The sequence below is a fragment of the Citrus sinensis genome, chromosome 4, assembly GCF_022201045.2.
Source record: "Citrus sinensis cultivar Valencia sweet orange chromosome 4, DVS_A1.0, whole genome shotgun sequence".
Lineage (NCBI taxonomy): Eukaryota > Viridiplantae > Streptophyta > Magnoliopsida > Sapindales > Rutaceae > Citrus > Citrus sinensis.
The window spans coordinates 9,258,477-9,274,461 of NC_068559.1; the positions used below are offsets into that span (position 1 = coordinate 9,258,477).

Consider the following 15,985-nt stretch of genomic DNA (forward strand, 5'->3'; position numbering starts at 1 on the left):
TATGGGACAATAATAAATTAATGTAGAATATTATTCTAATACTATGTTATACGGGCAGCCAAAAGCTCCCTATGTGTTGAAAATGATTAAATTTCATTTGAAGTTATTAGATTATATGACTCAAAATTAAATAGATAAACTACTAGATATAAGAACGTACAAAACTCAAGTTCAAGCAAATCTTTTGTAAAAAGAATTCAATTGATTAATATTAAAATTTTTTATTAATTTTATTTGTATTTATTAAAAATAATGAGGATTATCAGGCTGGATTTACGAGTAAATTTTCACAAGCTTTTGGCAGTTTGTGTTACACAGGTAACGCATTACAGAGTGGGGCGGCCAAGCGTCGGTTTCACTATCACACATTCACACTGTCACTCGTACAACCGAACCACCTGGGTTAAAAGGTTAGCGACGAGACATCATTTGACTTTGTTCTCACAAACTGCTTCTTCACTGTAAGAATATTTCCTTGTTTAATCATTCATATGTTGATCTTTCCCTTTTACTTTTGATCAGTTGATGCATGTATTGTGTTAATCTCGTGGGTTTGCTTCATTTCTTAAACTAAATAGTCTTTTCCTTTCTGGGAATCTTCATGTCTTGAATTGTAAATATCTCATCTTAATTTCATTATTTTGAGACCCAAGAAATGCTATACTGTCTCTATGGATTCTAATTACATTGCTTGATTTTGAACTTGTTTTTGGATAAAACATCAAATTCGTTGGTTCCAGTTTAACTTTTGTTCCTCTGTGTGTGCGCAATCACAGCATTAGTGTACCCAGAACATTATCAACTGAACCAACTAGCACCACAATCCATTTGGTACTTCAAATATATCATGACAACATTAATTTTGGTGGACAAGTGCACAAGATATGGTTCCAAGCTTTATAAAATTGTCATTTAAACTTGATTGACAAAATACGGCTCCTTTTGAAAGAGTTCTGAAATGCAGAAAGTATATACTTCCTATGTTTTACTTATTTGGGCAAATTTCTATATATGCGTGCGTCTGTGTATAATTTTCAGCAAAATGACATTGTTTTTTTTTTTTTGGTGCTTGTGAAAATTGTTGCCTCATGCTGATAGTGTGTTCTCTACATTAACATATATGTTTAGAAGTGTCCAGGGAGTTGAGGCAAATCAGCTATCCTATCGAAGTGTATTTCATCATAAGATGCTCTTTAGTTTGTTTGTGCCAATTGATCACTAGAATTGCATGCTTGACAGCTCTGTTAGTTACTGAAATGAAGAGCATCTTATTTGCTTGAGAAAAAGATGGAAGAAAGTTGACTAAAGTTGGACTCTTATTACTATATATATTTGTGGTTGCTGCTTTGGTGTTTGTGCTTATATCAGCTGCCAAATGATATAGAATTTAATAGATAAAAAAAGGTAGCCAATTTTCAATTTAGGAATAGTCTGTATAGCACAGGAGATGAATGTTACCGAGACCTATAGATGTTCAAATATTCAAGTTGATTCAGTCTAGCAGTTCCATAACATCTCACTGCTTACTTGGATAGCTGCAGCTTTCTCATGTTAGTGTACATACTTGAAACACAACTTTGATATTTCAGTTGTCTTCTATCTTTCTTTGACATATCAGTGGGTGATTAGTAATTACATTTGGAATAATTAGTTTGGTGCTAATTTTATGTGCTACTAGCAATTATACGTGAATGCTCAAGTGATTACAATACATTTCTGCTGCTTTCATTTGTTTAATGGTAACTTGCTAGTGAAGATTCTGCTTAAATTGTTACGTACATACTGGTTCTTTTGGAAGATGATTAACTGACTCTAAGGACCATTTGCATTGCTCTTGCAGAGAAGTGTGGTTGATTCCGTTTATGAATTATTAACTTGTGTATTTTTTCCCTTTTTAATGGTTTCAGGTATAAACATGTCAACTGTGAGACTTCCCACATCTTGCTTATTCCAGGCTGCTCCCCGAAGCAAAAAATTTTCTTTGGTCAAGAGCCCGGGTTCCCTGGGTTCGACCAGGAGTGTTTCTAAAGCATTTGGACTGAAGTGTTCTTCATTCAAAGCATCTGCAATGGCCGTTTACAAAGTGAAACTGATTGGACCAAACGGAGAGGAGAATGAGTTTGATGCCCCCGATGATGCTTACATCATAGACTCTGCCGAAGATACCGGAATGGAGCTACCCTACTCATGTCGGGCTGGTGCCTGCTCTACTTGTGCTGGGCAGATGGTTTCAGGCTCCGTTGACCAATCAGATGGATCATTCCTTGATGATAAGCAGATGGAGAAAGGTTTTGTGCTTACATGCGTTGCATATCCTACATCGGATTGTGTAATTTACACACACAAGGAATCTGAACTTTACTGAATAATAATGTTACGAGCTTGGCGTTTGCTTTCTGGGATCCACATTTGTGCTAGAACGGTGGAAGAAACTGTTGATATTTGCTTGTGTTCATCTTTAGCATCATGATATTGTGTTGAGAGTCTTTCATATTTTATGATTACAATATATGATTGAAATTCTCTCGTTATGATGATATATGCAGCCAAAAACATTCTGATTTTAATTTAATGTCTTTTGAGCTTGCATTTGCAATTTAAAATCACAGAAAATGAAGGACATAAAACTCACCTGCATAGTTATATCTTTCAAGGAATTATAGATTTACAGTCCATAAGTTGTCAAATTATTATGTAGAAGAGTCAGTTTTGTCCACAGGCAAAAACAATATAATTGAAAAATGTTTCAACATAAGAAAATATTTCAATATATATAACGTAAAATTGGGCTGTAAATCTATAATTCCTTGAAAGATATAACTATGCAGGTGAGTTTTATGTCCATCATTTTCTGTGATTTTCTGTGATTTTAAATTGGAAACACGACCCAGGAAAAACCGTTTCCAAGAAAACAAACTATCAATTGTATCTTTCTAAAAAGTTAGTAAAAACTCAACTCAACTCAATACTGGATCTAAAGTCTGCAGTAATCCCCATTCGAATGAGTAAGAATTCAGCGTTGTGTTGTGAAAATTAATTTGCTTTCAAATATTTAAAAGTGAATCGGCCTATTTTGGGCCCTCGTATTCGGACCATGCTATCACTATGTATGGAGCTCCATGATAAAACTTGTAAATTATAATATAATTTGGCTGGTTATTTCAAAAGCTTTTGTCGGCTACAATAATACAATGCCAGTTTGCCACCACACACACTTCACTGTCACTTATAAAACGAACTAGTAGTGGTAATCTCTAGTACCATCGAGTTGAGTTCAGAAAAAAACATCATTTGACTTTCTTCTCACAAACTGAAGCTGCCGTTTATTTTCCTGTAAGAATATTTTCTTGTTTAGTCTTTGATCTTTCCCTTTTATGTTGTATGCTTTTTTTCCCCCCCGCTGTTTGATGGTATATGATTATCGTCAGTTGATGCATGTGCTAATCAAAAACTTGTTCCTTGGTTTGCTTGATTCTTAAAACTACATCATTTGATTCTTGGATTTTATTAGGATGATTATTATGTGTATTGAGTTGTGAAATTGTCCATTGGAACTTGATTAAGCAAAGAATCTCTGCTGGTAGTTAGTGAAATGGAGAGCATAATCTTCTTCCATTGAGAAAAAAGATGGAAGAATGTTCACTGACATTATAATCATATTTCTAATATTCTCATTATTTGTTTTTTGGTGCGTACTACTTGGTTTAACTCGTAAAATCTTTTTGGGTAGTACAGTAAGATTTGGAGTTCAAACCTCGCCCTTAAAGGGTGTTTGATTAGTCCTCATGAATATATTGGTTCTTTTGAAAGCTGATTAGCTTTTACTCTGAGGCCAATTCTTTTGATGCTGTGGAGAAGTGTGCTTGATTCCATCTATGAATTATTTTCTAGTGCGTTTTTTGTTTTTTTTTTAATAATTTCAACCTTTGGTTTTGGGTTCAGGTATAGAAATGTCAACTGTGAGACTTCCCACATCTTGCTTATTCCAAACAGCTCCCACACGCATAAAATTTCCTCTAGTCAAGAGCCCCGGTTCCTTGGTTTCCAGGAGTGTTTCAAAAGCTTTTGGCTTGAAGTCTTCTTCATTCAAAGTATCTGCAATGGCAGTTTACAAAGTGAAACTAATTGGACCAGATGGAGAGGAAAACGAGTTTGATGCCCCCGACGATGCTTACATCCTCGACTCTGCTGAAGATGCCGGAATGGAGCTCCCCTACTCATGCCGCGCTGGTGCCTGCTCTACTTGCGCTGGCCTGATGGTTTCAGGCTCTGTTGACCAATCAGATGGATCATTCCTTGATGATAACCAGATGGAGAAAGGTTATGTCCTTACATGCATTGCATATCCAAAATCAGATTGTGTGATTTATACACACAAGGAATCTGAACTTAACTAAATAATGTTATGATCTTGGCTTTTGCTTTCTGCTTTGTGCTTTCTATATTTGTGCTAAAGCAGTAGATCATTGTGAGTCGGTCTGAACAAATGCTTTCCATTTCACTTGTGACGATGAACTTTTTCATTACCATTTGGTGTTAAGTCTTTCATGTTTATGATATGCAACATATGGTAGAGAGAATTCTATCACTTGTGACAATGGATGTGAAATTTGTAACCAAATAAGCAGCATCATGACCGAGTAGTCTTTTTCAAGAAAGTTAAAATTAAAAAAAAAAAAAAAAATTTCTGAATGATCCCATGCAACCAACAATGTTATTTTCACTTGAAAGGTTACAGATTCTTCAGTTTTGACTAAAATTACGGAAACAAAATTCTGATATTGAAGAAAAATCAAAAGAATAATTATAGTCAAAACTGAAGAATCTGTAACCTTTCAACATCATTCACCAAAACGCTTTAGAACAGATAGGAACTATTTTTCGTAACTGCAATCTGAGTTGCGGCCTAGGTGTTGATGACTCTAGTGTAAATCTGCTGACTGGCATATGCAGATATCATTCTAATTGATCCTCTGGCCACCAGATCCTTAATAGCTCGGCTTGCAAGTGACCCGCTAATGTGGACAAGGCAATTGAAACCAGCCTCGTTACTAGGCAACCAAAAAGGATAAAAAAAATGCGGTTCTTACTGTTACTGTGGGTCAAACCATTGTTTCAGGAAGTTAAATAATTAGGAAGCAGAATGCCACAATATCACCACCAAGTCACATCATCAAACCTACGGCCAATTTCACAGGCTTAATATCCACACATCCAATTTCTAGAAAAATCATTACACTCATGAACGTGAACTGTAAATGTTCTTGTAGCAATTAGATTTCAATTTCAATTGAGAATAAATTCATTCAGTGTACTTAAACCTCAGCCTTTATTCATACTTTCAGTTATCAAAAGGAAATTAACTGACGAAAAATTCGTAATTATCAGAACTTTCACCATAGATCAATACAACAATTACATCAGTGAAATCAAACTCAGTTGCCATCTTATGGTAGTAGCTCCACAAAATACATACCCAGTTGAAGTAAAACATAACTTCACAAACATTTTAGTTCCCTCTTGACTTACCTTCCCACAAGAACGGACTAAGAAAAGACATTCTCTCAACGCTGCAGAAGCCAAGCATATTCGAATTTTTTTTTTCCCCCTCAAATAATTGTGTTCCCTGGTAACTCACGCAGCGACAAGTAATCTCATTAATTGGTCAAGTAACTTGAAATCTGCTAGTAATTATTTGTGTGTAAATGATTATTGCTATCATCACGGCAAAAACTAAAAGAAACCAATGAAAACATAAGAGCAAAACAAAATCAGCAAGAAAGAGATGGTTAAAGAGAACATACTCTCAATCTGTCCGACAAGATTGAAGGAGTTAGAAGCCTGTACTTGGGAAATGCTTGTCGTAAGTTCCCTGATCAAATAAGACCATGTTGTTCACTTTCTCCTTTTGCTTTCCTTTGCTTCATTTCTATATACATCAAAGACTGCTAAGTATCAAAAATCCCCCCCAAAAATTCACCATATATTCTAATAGAACGATGTCAAAAACAACTTTCATGTAGCTAGAAGCATTTTTTTTTTTTTTAACATAAACACTTGGAACCCCTTGCTAAAAAATCTGTCTACGCCCCTCTCGAAATGCATATTTTAAGTGTTTTCAACTATTTCACTCAAACAATAGAAATTTGTCCCAAAAATGAGCTTTTATGTGCCTTAAAAGCAATTTCTAGGAAGCACTTATCAAGTACTTCTCCAGCAAGGCACTTCCCCAAGTATTTCAATTTATCTCTAATACTACATGAAACCTTAAGAAAAATGCTATCTTTAAACATTGTTGCCAAAAAAAAATTAATTTTCCAAATAAATTACTTCATTAAGTTGCGAATAAAAAAGCGATAAAAACAATAATTGAAAAATGAAAAATTAAGCCCAAATGTGGTTACCTTCTTCTTCTGTTTGCCTCCACCAGATTGGGCGGGCTTCGATGACGATGGTGGGGCCTTATCCTTCTTCGGTGCTTACAACTACAAATATATGCACGCCCAAAAGAAATTAAAATTAGACTTAGAAAATTAAAAAAAAAAATTCTGACATTTAAAATGCAAAACAAAAAAATGAAATTGTTTCATTGCGTACCATGACAGTGAGAGCTCTGCTGACGAACGACGATTCAAGTTGTTAGTTGTAGAGATTTTGATTTTGCAATAGAGGGAATTGCGTGGGATATATACCCCGATCAGCACAAAAATACCCAAAATGTGCCATAGTTAGGGCCTTCAACATTATACATGTATAAGTAAGAAAGACCTGCAAGAATATAAAATTACTCTCAGTTATATCTTCACAGAAATGGCCGAATATCTTAAAGTTAAGCCAAAGACTTACTTACTTGATCAAACAATTTACTTGTATTCGATCAATTCTTACTTGACTTCTGCCTTATTCAAAATACTTACTGGAATTATTCAAAACATTTAACCAACACTACTTGACTTATACTCGACTTGTTCTAAAGATTTACTCGTCTCTTACTCTAATTGTTCAGAAACTTACTCACCTCTTACTCGACTTGTTCTTACTCGATTTATTTAAAAGACTTACTCAACTAATTACCTCAATGATCGCATACTATTCAATTTACCATTAAACTTACTCGACTTGATACCGACTTTATACTTGACTTACCTCACTTATTGCTCAACTACCAAACTTACTCGACTCGTTAACCTTTGAAGATATTTTCATAAATCACACCAAATAACAAAATCTCTCTCCACTATTTATTTGTAATATATTCTCACGCATGAGTATAGAAATCTTAATTAAAGAACCTATGCAAATCCTAAGTAATTGGACTCGGAAGAACTTATTACCAAATCCAACTTCCTTCAATCTTAATTCCAAGTAGCATGTGAGAAAGAAAATTTAAATTGTATCATCTTTAAACTTAGAAGCAAGGCCAAAGCATGCAAGCAGAAAACTTTCATTCCTTTTGCACTTTCCTTCCTTTTTTTTTTTTGACCACGAGGTATCCTGGGGAGGGCCCCAACTGTGGAAGTCACCTTTAAGTCCGTACCACAACCCAGACTAGAAGTCTCCGCTCGAACCGTGAGGCACATGTTCTCCCAACAAAGGCGACTTTCCTGCGACTCAAACTGGGGAGCAAATCTAATCAAGCCATTTAAGGGGACTCCATTGCCAGTGGAGTCAACACTTTGTTGGTTGCCCTTTCCTTCTTTTATTAACAAAGGACTACCTTAAGTTGTTATTCTTTGTTATTACAATTAATCGAATATCCATTGAACAAAGCGAGATAATAATATAAAGAAGATCAGGATGGGAAGAGTATTTTTTTTTCAAATTTAGCTTTATTATCTTGTCTATGATTGTAATTTACTTTTGGGACACTTTAGTAATAAAAAAATTCATTGAAGGTAGGTTTAGTGACATACCAAAATTATCACCACTTCTTCATTCATTTATTTATTTTAATTTATCCCAGCTATCTCTATCCTTTCTTTTTTTGCTTCTTATTTATTTCTTTTACATATGATGTCCCCTTTTTCTAGAGAACGTTTAATTGCCCACGGATATAATTTTCATTTCAGCCTGTTGGCAAATGGCAACCGGGGACCTCAACTCTAAGAGCATCTCTAAAAGACTCTTCAAATAAGATTCTACCTCTTATTTGAAGAGCCATATCAATATTAAACACTTCAAAAGACACGTTAATTTAGATTCTTCAAGTAAGATTTGTTTCTCACTCTTATTGCCGAGTGAGTTTTTCCCTCTTCTATTAATATTTTATTATTATTTATTGAAAAGATAAGACTGCAATAATTATTATTTATGTTTCTTTTAAAAAATATAATAACAATTCAATTTGATAATGGAAAAGATTTTATTAAAATAATATTAATTTATTCTTATTTGGTGAGTCTTTTGGAAGGGATTATATTTTTTTATACACTTATTTGCCACATCAGTAAGCAAATTGAAATTTGAAGAGTAAAATTTAAAGACCCTTTTGGAGATGCTCTAAGTCCTTTCAATTCAACACTTCTCGTTTATGTTGAAAGTAAATTATTTCTTAAAAAAACCGAAGTAAACAAATCAACCATTCTCCATAAGCGATATTGATAAATAAAGTATCCACAAAAGTGGTATAATTGATTTTTGGTTAAACAAACAGTTTATACTTTTAACAAAATTCAAAAAGAAACTATATATATATATATATATATATATATATATATATATATATATATATATATATATATATAGTTCGGGATTTTATTAGGGATGACAAAAATTCTCACAGGGACGGGTACCCTCGGGGATTTTCCCCATTCGGGGAGGGTATGAGAATACCCAGTTTCTTATTCGAGGAGGGACGGGAAATTTTTTTTACCCAATTTCTTATTCGGGGAGGGGACAGAGATGAGGTGGAATCTCCATCCCCTACCCATTTCCCCATTTTAATTTTTTAAAATTACTAGTAAATAAATTATAAAATTGTAAATATTGGTAAAAATAAAAAATATCAAAATATTTATATTATTAAACTTTTAGGCCTAATTAACTAATTAAAGTTTTAAATTTTTATTTAGGACATTAAAAAGACCGAGTAGATTCTATTAGCCCAAAATTTTTTAATTTTAATATTCTTTAAATATTTTAAACTTAAATCTATTTTTTATTTATTTTTAGATGTTATAATTGCCCACAGCGAATCACAATTTTAATATCTAATCTAATCTAATCTAATATTTGCTCTTGATTTGCTCCGATTTAACTATTGTGTTGTAAATGGAATAATCCACATTTATAAAGTGTCCACGCCATCATTGAAAAAGTTAATTTTTAATCTAAATTCAATTTTATTTGTAACAATTTTGTATTAGACTATTAATTTGTTCATGATAGTTTGTAAAAGAAGTTTGTATCCCTTGCATGCTGCGTTACTTACTAATTTAATGTATGTGATTTTTGTAATGAATATTAATGTAAGATATATTTCGAACTTTACTTTTATTTGAATTTTTTATTTTAATATGATTAACTCAAAAAAAATATTAGTTATTTGGGGATCGGGGACCCTCGGGGATCCCCTGTTATTATTCGGGGAGGGGATGAGGATTCTCTCAAGTAATTCTGACGGGGACGGGGACATACACAAAATATCGGGGATAGGTACGGGGAGATTGGTCCCCTCCCCTCCCCTCCCCATTGCCATCCCTAGATTTTATAGTGTAAGAATGTTTAGAAAAACTTTAAAACTATGGGATTTAATAGAATTGTGAAATTAATCTTTAAAACTACAATGTTTTAAAGTTTTCTCAAACTTTCATGCACTTTAAGATCCTGAATTTAAATATTTTCTTACATATATATATATTGGCTATAAGATTTCTTAGAAGGTATTTCAAAATGGGCAAAGCCTGTGTCAATAATTTTGATAGGTCCCAGTCAAAGCTGTTGTATTTTGTATGTAAATAGAATTCTACTTAGGGCGAGAATCAGCCACAAGAATTTGTTATTGAATTCACTCTTCCCTTTATTCTGCATAATACTTGAGTTTAAATACATAAATGACTAACAGACTCCTCCTAAAATAATGTCACAACTACTGAAAATCAGTAACTGAATCTAAATAAAGCCGGCACCTATTAAAATAACAAAATACTTGCTAACAGAACTTGATTAAGCCTTAACTTGCACGTGACTAAGCTGACCACTCCACTAAATCCACTAAATCCTCAACGGCTCCATGCATTCTTGACTCATTCCTTTTAGACAGTGAACTTGCAATTCTTGATGGGCACACGTTGAGACTTTCTTGGTTTATCAAATTTACATGATTGTGATAGTTAATATGCAATTGGAAGGGAATAGAGCAATATGTATAATGGTAAGTATGCACATATATGTCTTAGACATAATACAAAGGGCGGATCCAAAACTTAACATTACCTCGGGTTAAATTCTAAAATTTATATTTTGAAGTAAACATAAAAATTTATAAGTAAAAAGATCTACATTAAATAAGGGAGAGAAGAAGAACTTTATTGTTTTAAATATGTACTATAAACAAAAATAATTGTAAAACAAGAGTAGAAAATAAAAGGCAATCCAAATATCAAAATATTATTTTTTCAGTTATAAAATCTGACATTGCAACTTATAATAATATGTAATTATATAAGATTAATAAATCAATTAAGAATTTCAACCAAAATAGGTCAATACATGTAATTACAATCAATTAAAAATCGCAAGTAAAACTTTTATATGTGAAGTCAAGTAATAAATTACTAGACTTAAATAAATTAAACAATTAGAGTTTATTCATCCTTTTAAATGATAAAAGTATTATTAGTCAAAAGATTCAATAATAAACTAAACTCAATTTAATAAAATGGTATTTGGGTGCCATTATTTTTTCAGCCAAGTGCTTCGACTCTCTTTAAATAACTAGATGTTGATGATTCTTCTATCAAAAGCTCTTCAAAATACTCAAATTTTATTTTCTAACTTGTCCTCTTAGTTAATATAACTAATAAATAAAATCTAAAAATTCACATAAAAAGGTTTGTGAAAATGTTGATAATTGTTACCATATGTTGTTTTTGTAAGTATTTTAATACTAGTGATGGTGTTATATCATATTGACATACTTTTTTTTTTTTCAATTAGAAGTTTTTTAAAATAAATTAAAGTAGTAATAATATTTTAGCTTCCGAATGTTTTCAATCTATTCAATAAATATATAATTTAATCATTTTATAAATTAAGTCACTAATTTCAATTGAAAGTATGTACTTGAATTAGAAACATGTTTGAAAATATAATAGAAACTCTATTGTTATATAAAATTGATGTAAACATAAGATAATTGAGTTAGGGAAATATTTGAATATAAAATAAAAACTCTATGGTTATACTAAATTGATGAAAACATAAGGGTAACTAAGTTAGGGACATATATGAAAATAAAATAAAAACTCTATTTTTTTTATAAAACTTTGATAAAAAAATAACGGGTTTAAATGATTTTTTTTAGACTACAGCCTGGTCTAGCCCAGCTATAGGTTCACCACTATGTAACTCTATTAGATAACTACTTTCTACTGGAGTTATTTCTATTGACTATATAAAGTCAAAGGATAAAATTACGGATCCACTTACTCAAGGGTTAAACAAAGAGTTAATAGAAAATTATCGAGGGGAATGGGACTAAAGCCCACAGAATAAAAGACTTATTTTACGAAGGAAAATCCAACTCAGTAGACTGGAGATCCTAAGAACTAAGTTCAAAAGGACAATTTAATTGGAAAATACCTTCTTGGATCACTATGGAGGTTACCCTCCTGTCCATTCTTATAATGAAAACAGTGATGCCCATATGAAGGAAAGGGTTAGCTATGCTTTTAATGGTTTCTTATGTATTGGGAATTCAAACAAAGTAATGCGAGTTACTTTTGATTAAGAAATCACATATATGAGAGAGAAGTGGGGTAGTTTCAACGGGAATTGTCAAGGGCTCAATTCTTAGAAACTCTTGTTAAATTAGGTAAATATTCAAGGCCGAAATTAACATAACTATGAGAACTCAAAGTATTAGGAAAAGTTTACATGTGAATATATATTATTGTTTACATTAATGACATAAGAGTTTAAAGAAATCACATCTACTATTCAGTCAATAAACTAAATATATTTCTCAAGGGAAGGTTCAAAGATTGAGACTTACCTATCCTGTGCAAGTTTTGATCATTTAATTCTATCACCAAAATCAAATCAATTTTTATATCAAAGCAATCGTTTTTTGTGTCTTCCACCAATTTTCATTCATGTGGGGATTCTTAAAAAAATAGCATAAAGTGGCTATTTTGAGGCCAATTTTAAGTAAGATAAATATTGAAAAAATATACTTGCATAAATGATTCAGAATCTTCTCTGTGAACTCTTCGCAACGAATCATAGAATGCTCAAATTAGTGCTTAGGTGAATGAGAAATTGGATCTCAAAAGAGCACCCATTGGTGTGAAAAAAATGAGAAAAACTTCCACGCTTCCATGTTCAATTGCAAAATACGCCAAAATCCAAACGACTTTCTTTTATTCTCTCTTAAGCAAATACTCTCTAACTTTAGGCTTCAGTGTGGGGAATAATGAGTTTTTATTGCCAATACTATTTTAATCCGTTGAATCCTGAGAGATAGACGCCAATATAATTCAAGTACCATTGTGAAGGTGGTGAATCTATTTTAAAGACACTATAATTTTATAGGCCTCAGGTTAGTGGTTTTTGTTTTATTACATAAATCTTTGCTATTTCAATTTATTTTTATTATTATTATAAACTCGTGACAAATGAAAAGAGTATAGGAGGCTTATTAGTAACCTTTAAAGCACCTTTTAGGGAGGAGAAAAAAACCTTTCATTGCCACAATCATAGTAAAAAAAAAAAAATTATTATCATTTTTATCAAGGAAGATTCATCGCTAAAGAGGACATATTGCAACTAAAAATTTTGTTTGTTGCCAAAAAATTAAGTGTGTGTGTGTATATATATATATATGTATGTATGTATGTATGTATGTATGTATGTATGTATGTATGTATGTATGTATGTATGTATGATATATTAAGACGAATAATTTCATCGCAAAAAGTATACATTTAGTGACAACATTGCACTCTATAGTGATGAGCGATGAAATCAATTTCATTACAAAAAAAAAAAAAGTTTTAGCAACAAATAAATTTTGTCACTAAAATTATTTAACATGTTGAAAATTTTATTTTAGTGAAGAAGTCAATTTCATCACACAAAAAAAGAAGTTTCACCAACGAATATATTTCGTCACTAAAACTCTTTAACATGCTAAAAAGTATGTTTTAGCGACAAAATCAATTCATAACAAAGAAAAAAGTTTTAGTGATGAGTATATTTTGTCGCTAAAACTGTTTTGACATGTAAAAAAAAAATGTTTTAGGGATGAAATCAATTTCGTCGCAAAAAATATTTTTAGCAACGAATAGATTTCCTCACTAAAAATATTCATTTAAAGATATAAATCGGTTAATTTTCCGTCAAAATTTTAGACATTTACTGGCGAAATCATAAGTTTGCAGCTAAAAATATTCGTTTAAAGATTTATAGGGTTAATTTTCTGCTAAAATTTTAGATTTTTAGCTATGAAATATTATTTGTGGCATAAAAACACCTTTTAGCAACAAAATAATATTCATCGTTAAAAGGTATTATTCGTGACAAAAAACACCTTTCTAAAAATGCCTTTTAGTGATAAAATATTATTCATCGTTATAAATACTTTTAGCGATAAACTTCGTCGCTAAAACTCATAGCGCAACACATAAATTAATGAATATCTTTGTAGCCTTTAGCGACAAAAATTGTATGTTTTAGTCATGATTAATTTCATCACTAAAGTTGTTTTTTCTATATATATGTATACGTATCACCTGAGGAGACCATTATAATTCGTTCGGTCTTTTCTAAGAATCTAAGTAATGTTTTTTATATAAAAAATGCTTACTAATCTAAGTAATTTTTTTTATATAAAAAATGCGTAATATTATATCACTTGCTAATTATTAATAATAATATACACAACAGATTAAACAAACAGTTTATACTCTTGGCAAAAAGCAAAAGAAATTGAATATATATATATATATATATATATATATAGGCAAATAAACCATTATTATTAAGTGGCCCACGCAGAAAGAGTGGTGGATATGCAAATTGCCAAAACTTTCAATAACCTCAATAATTAATTAAAGGAAAAACCAGTGGCTGCACTCATGGTTCCAATTAATTTTATGATTCCCAGGCCACAGCTTTACTTAATTTTATTGATTAGATAGATCACTTTATAATGGCTGATGTTTATTGGCTGAAGTTTGTCTTAGTATTATATACATATATATGCCTTATTGAAGATTTCATTATATCATGCAACATACTCGGAGCAAAATGGGAAACCAGAAGCTGGGATTGTTGCTTATGATTTTCATCATGTACTTTCAGATTTTTGCCGCTTCCTCACCAATTGAAAAGGGTTTGCCTTCAGGTAATTTCTCATGTCTGTCACCTTCTTTAATAAAACTTGGAGATTTTTTGTAAATGCATGTGCTTGTTCTCATTCGTCTTTTGTTAATTTGTGTACAAAGAAAATCAATCAGTGGCATAGAACTGAATTTGCTTCATATTTCCATAAAAGAAGTAGTTCTATGATAACATAAAATATAGGTATAAACTTAACTGATAATCCTCAATTTAATTGCTTAGAAATAAATTAAAGGAAAGAGAGGGGGGGCGGGGGGGAGAGGGGGGGATCGAATTGGAAGTGAAAACTGAGAGATGATCAAACCGATCATGAAAACTGCTGCTTCTATAAACTTTGCTGGTTGGATTTTCTTTCTTTCTAGTGGAGAGTCCAAAGGGAAAAAAAAGTTTGAAGGACATCACTTATATTTTTATATATTCTGAAATCTTATGACAAGACATGACACTTTCCTCTATTTTCCTCAAAAGACAAAATAATTTTAGAGTTGTGGCTACAAATTAGTTCAATAATAAAAGATGAACTAATAAAAGATTTAGGATTCGATCTCTATTCTTGAGGGTTAGAAAGAAAATGGGTTGCGATTAAGATATAATAATGACAATTATAATTTAGGAGTTTCCCTTTCTATTGAAGATCATTGAACGAAATAATTTTGCCTTTTATCCTTTGCTTGTTCTCTTGATCTTAATTGGCCATAATGTCAAATTCATAATAATTTCTAGCCAACATATATAAAATATGTTAAAGACATTATCTTTTGTCTATTAATATTTATTATAGTTATTAAGTCAATTTAGGGTTCTGATATCAAAACCTGCCCATATAGCTTGCATTACTTGAAAACTCACACATGCTGATTATTTGGGTGATCAAGATATGCTACAACATGAACATGGCATCAGAAAAGCTAATGGTGAAAAAAATGTCAGAAGAAGTGGTGTAGCACACAAGGGCAAAATTGCCCGTGGTGTCGGTTTTGGAGCACATACCGCAGGATCAACTGCCTCTGGTGAACACAGAACTAACGGTGTGCCTGGAACACCTTATGCACAAGGCGGGGCACAGATTAACCACCACCCCAACATACGCCATGGTGCCGGCAGCTGCAACCGGAATTGCGCAGGACTTCTTACCTTCATCGTGAACGCAGTTGCCTCTCTTGTACACTTGTATATTGGATGGAAAAACTAGAAAAATATATTGGTGTGCATAAAACAGTTTGTTTGTTTGCTGTGTGTGAAATGTGCATAGAAATTGTGATGTTTGAGGTGTCTTTGTTCTAAACTTTAATAATAATGTGTCTTGTATATCATAATGCATACAGACGGTTGATGCGAAAATAATCTACTTTCAACTTCTGTGGAACTCTAATTAATTTTCACTAACGGTCACACAGTTATTGACATTTCTAGCCAATCTATT

At 32.0% G+C, this 15,985-nt stretch overlaps 3 protein-coding genes and 1 long non-coding RNA gene across 7 annotated transcripts; 3 read left to right on the forward strand and 1 right to left on the reverse strand.

Annotated features, from left to right (window-relative positions):
* Positions 1-255: 255 nt before the first annotated feature.
* On the forward strand, positions 256-2,567 carry LOC102612391 (ferredoxin, root R-B2-like). 2 transcript variants are annotated; one of them, XM_006485131.4, is made up of 2 exons: positions 256-410; positions 1,908-2,567. In XM_006485131.4, the coding sequence occupies exon 2, from the start codon at positions 1,916-1,918 to the stop codon at positions 2,363-2,365; it is 450 nt and encodes a 149-aa protein (XP_006485194.1). In that variant the 5' UTR covers positions 256-410; positions 1,908-1,915; the 3' UTR covers positions 2,366-2,567. The 2 variants fall into 2 exon arrangements, with proteins under 2 accessions (XP_006485194.1, XP_006485193.1); XM_006485130.4 differs by having other exon boundaries at positions 295-461.
* Positions 2,568-3,167: 600 nt separating this feature from the next.
* Positions 3,168-4,598, forward strand: LOC102612085 (ferredoxin, root R-B1-like). 3 transcript variants are annotated; one of them, XM_006485129.4, is made up of 2 exons: positions 3,168-3,333; positions 3,943-4,598. In XM_006485129.4, the coding sequence occupies exon 2, from the start codon at positions 3,951-3,953 to the stop codon at positions 4,395-4,397; it is 447 nt and encodes a 148-aa protein (XP_006485192.1). In that variant the 5' UTR covers positions 3,168-3,333; positions 3,943-3,950; the 3' UTR covers positions 4,398-4,598. The 3 variants fall into 3 exon arrangements, with proteins under 3 accessions (XP_006485192.1, XP_024956180.1, XP_052295305.1); XM_025100412.2 differs by having other exon boundaries at positions 3,330-3,410; XM_052439345.1 differs by lacking the exon at positions 3,168-3,333 and adding an exon at positions 3,360-3,379.
* A 722-nt stretch (positions 4,599-5,320) lies between these two features.
* On the reverse strand, positions 5,321-7,066 carry LOC102611903 (uncharacterized). The gene is made up of 5 exons (XR_001508774.3): positions 6,851-7,066; positions 6,598-6,768; positions 6,405-6,485; positions 5,805-5,929; positions 5,321-5,626 (listed from the first exon to the last, which is right to left on the reverse strand). It is a non-coding gene; the product is annotated as an uncharacterized LOC102611903 (long non-coding RNA).
* A 7,164-nt stretch (positions 7,067-14,230) lies between these two features.
* On the forward strand, positions 14,231-15,928 carry LOC102611309 (uncharacterized). Its single transcript, XM_006485127.4, has 2 exons — positions 14,231-14,566; positions 15,438-15,928. The coding sequence occupies exons 1-2, from the start codon at positions 14,449-14,451 to the stop codon at positions 15,752-15,754; spliced, it is 435 nt and encodes a 144-aa protein (XP_006485190.1). The 5' UTR covers positions 14,231-14,448; the 3' UTR covers positions 15,755-15,928.
* The last annotated feature ends 57 nt before the right edge of the window (positions 15,929-15,985 follow it).

Coding starts and splice junctions, on each gene's coding strand:
- LOC102612391 (XM_006485131.4), top strand. CDS start 1,916: ATGTCAACTGTGAGACTTCCCACATCTTGCTTATTCCAGGCTGCTCCC.
- LOC102612085 (XM_006485129.4), top strand. CDS start 3,951: ATGTCAACTGTGAGACTTCCCACATCTTGCTTATTCCAAACAGCTCCC.
- LOC102611309 (XM_006485127.4), top strand. CDS start 14,449: ATGCAACATACTCGGAGCAAAATGGGAAACCAGAAGCTGGGATTGTTG. Junction 14,567..15,437: donor TGAAAAGGGTTTGCCTTCAG/GTAATTTCTCAT, acceptor TGGGTGATCAAG/ATATGCTACAACATGAACAT.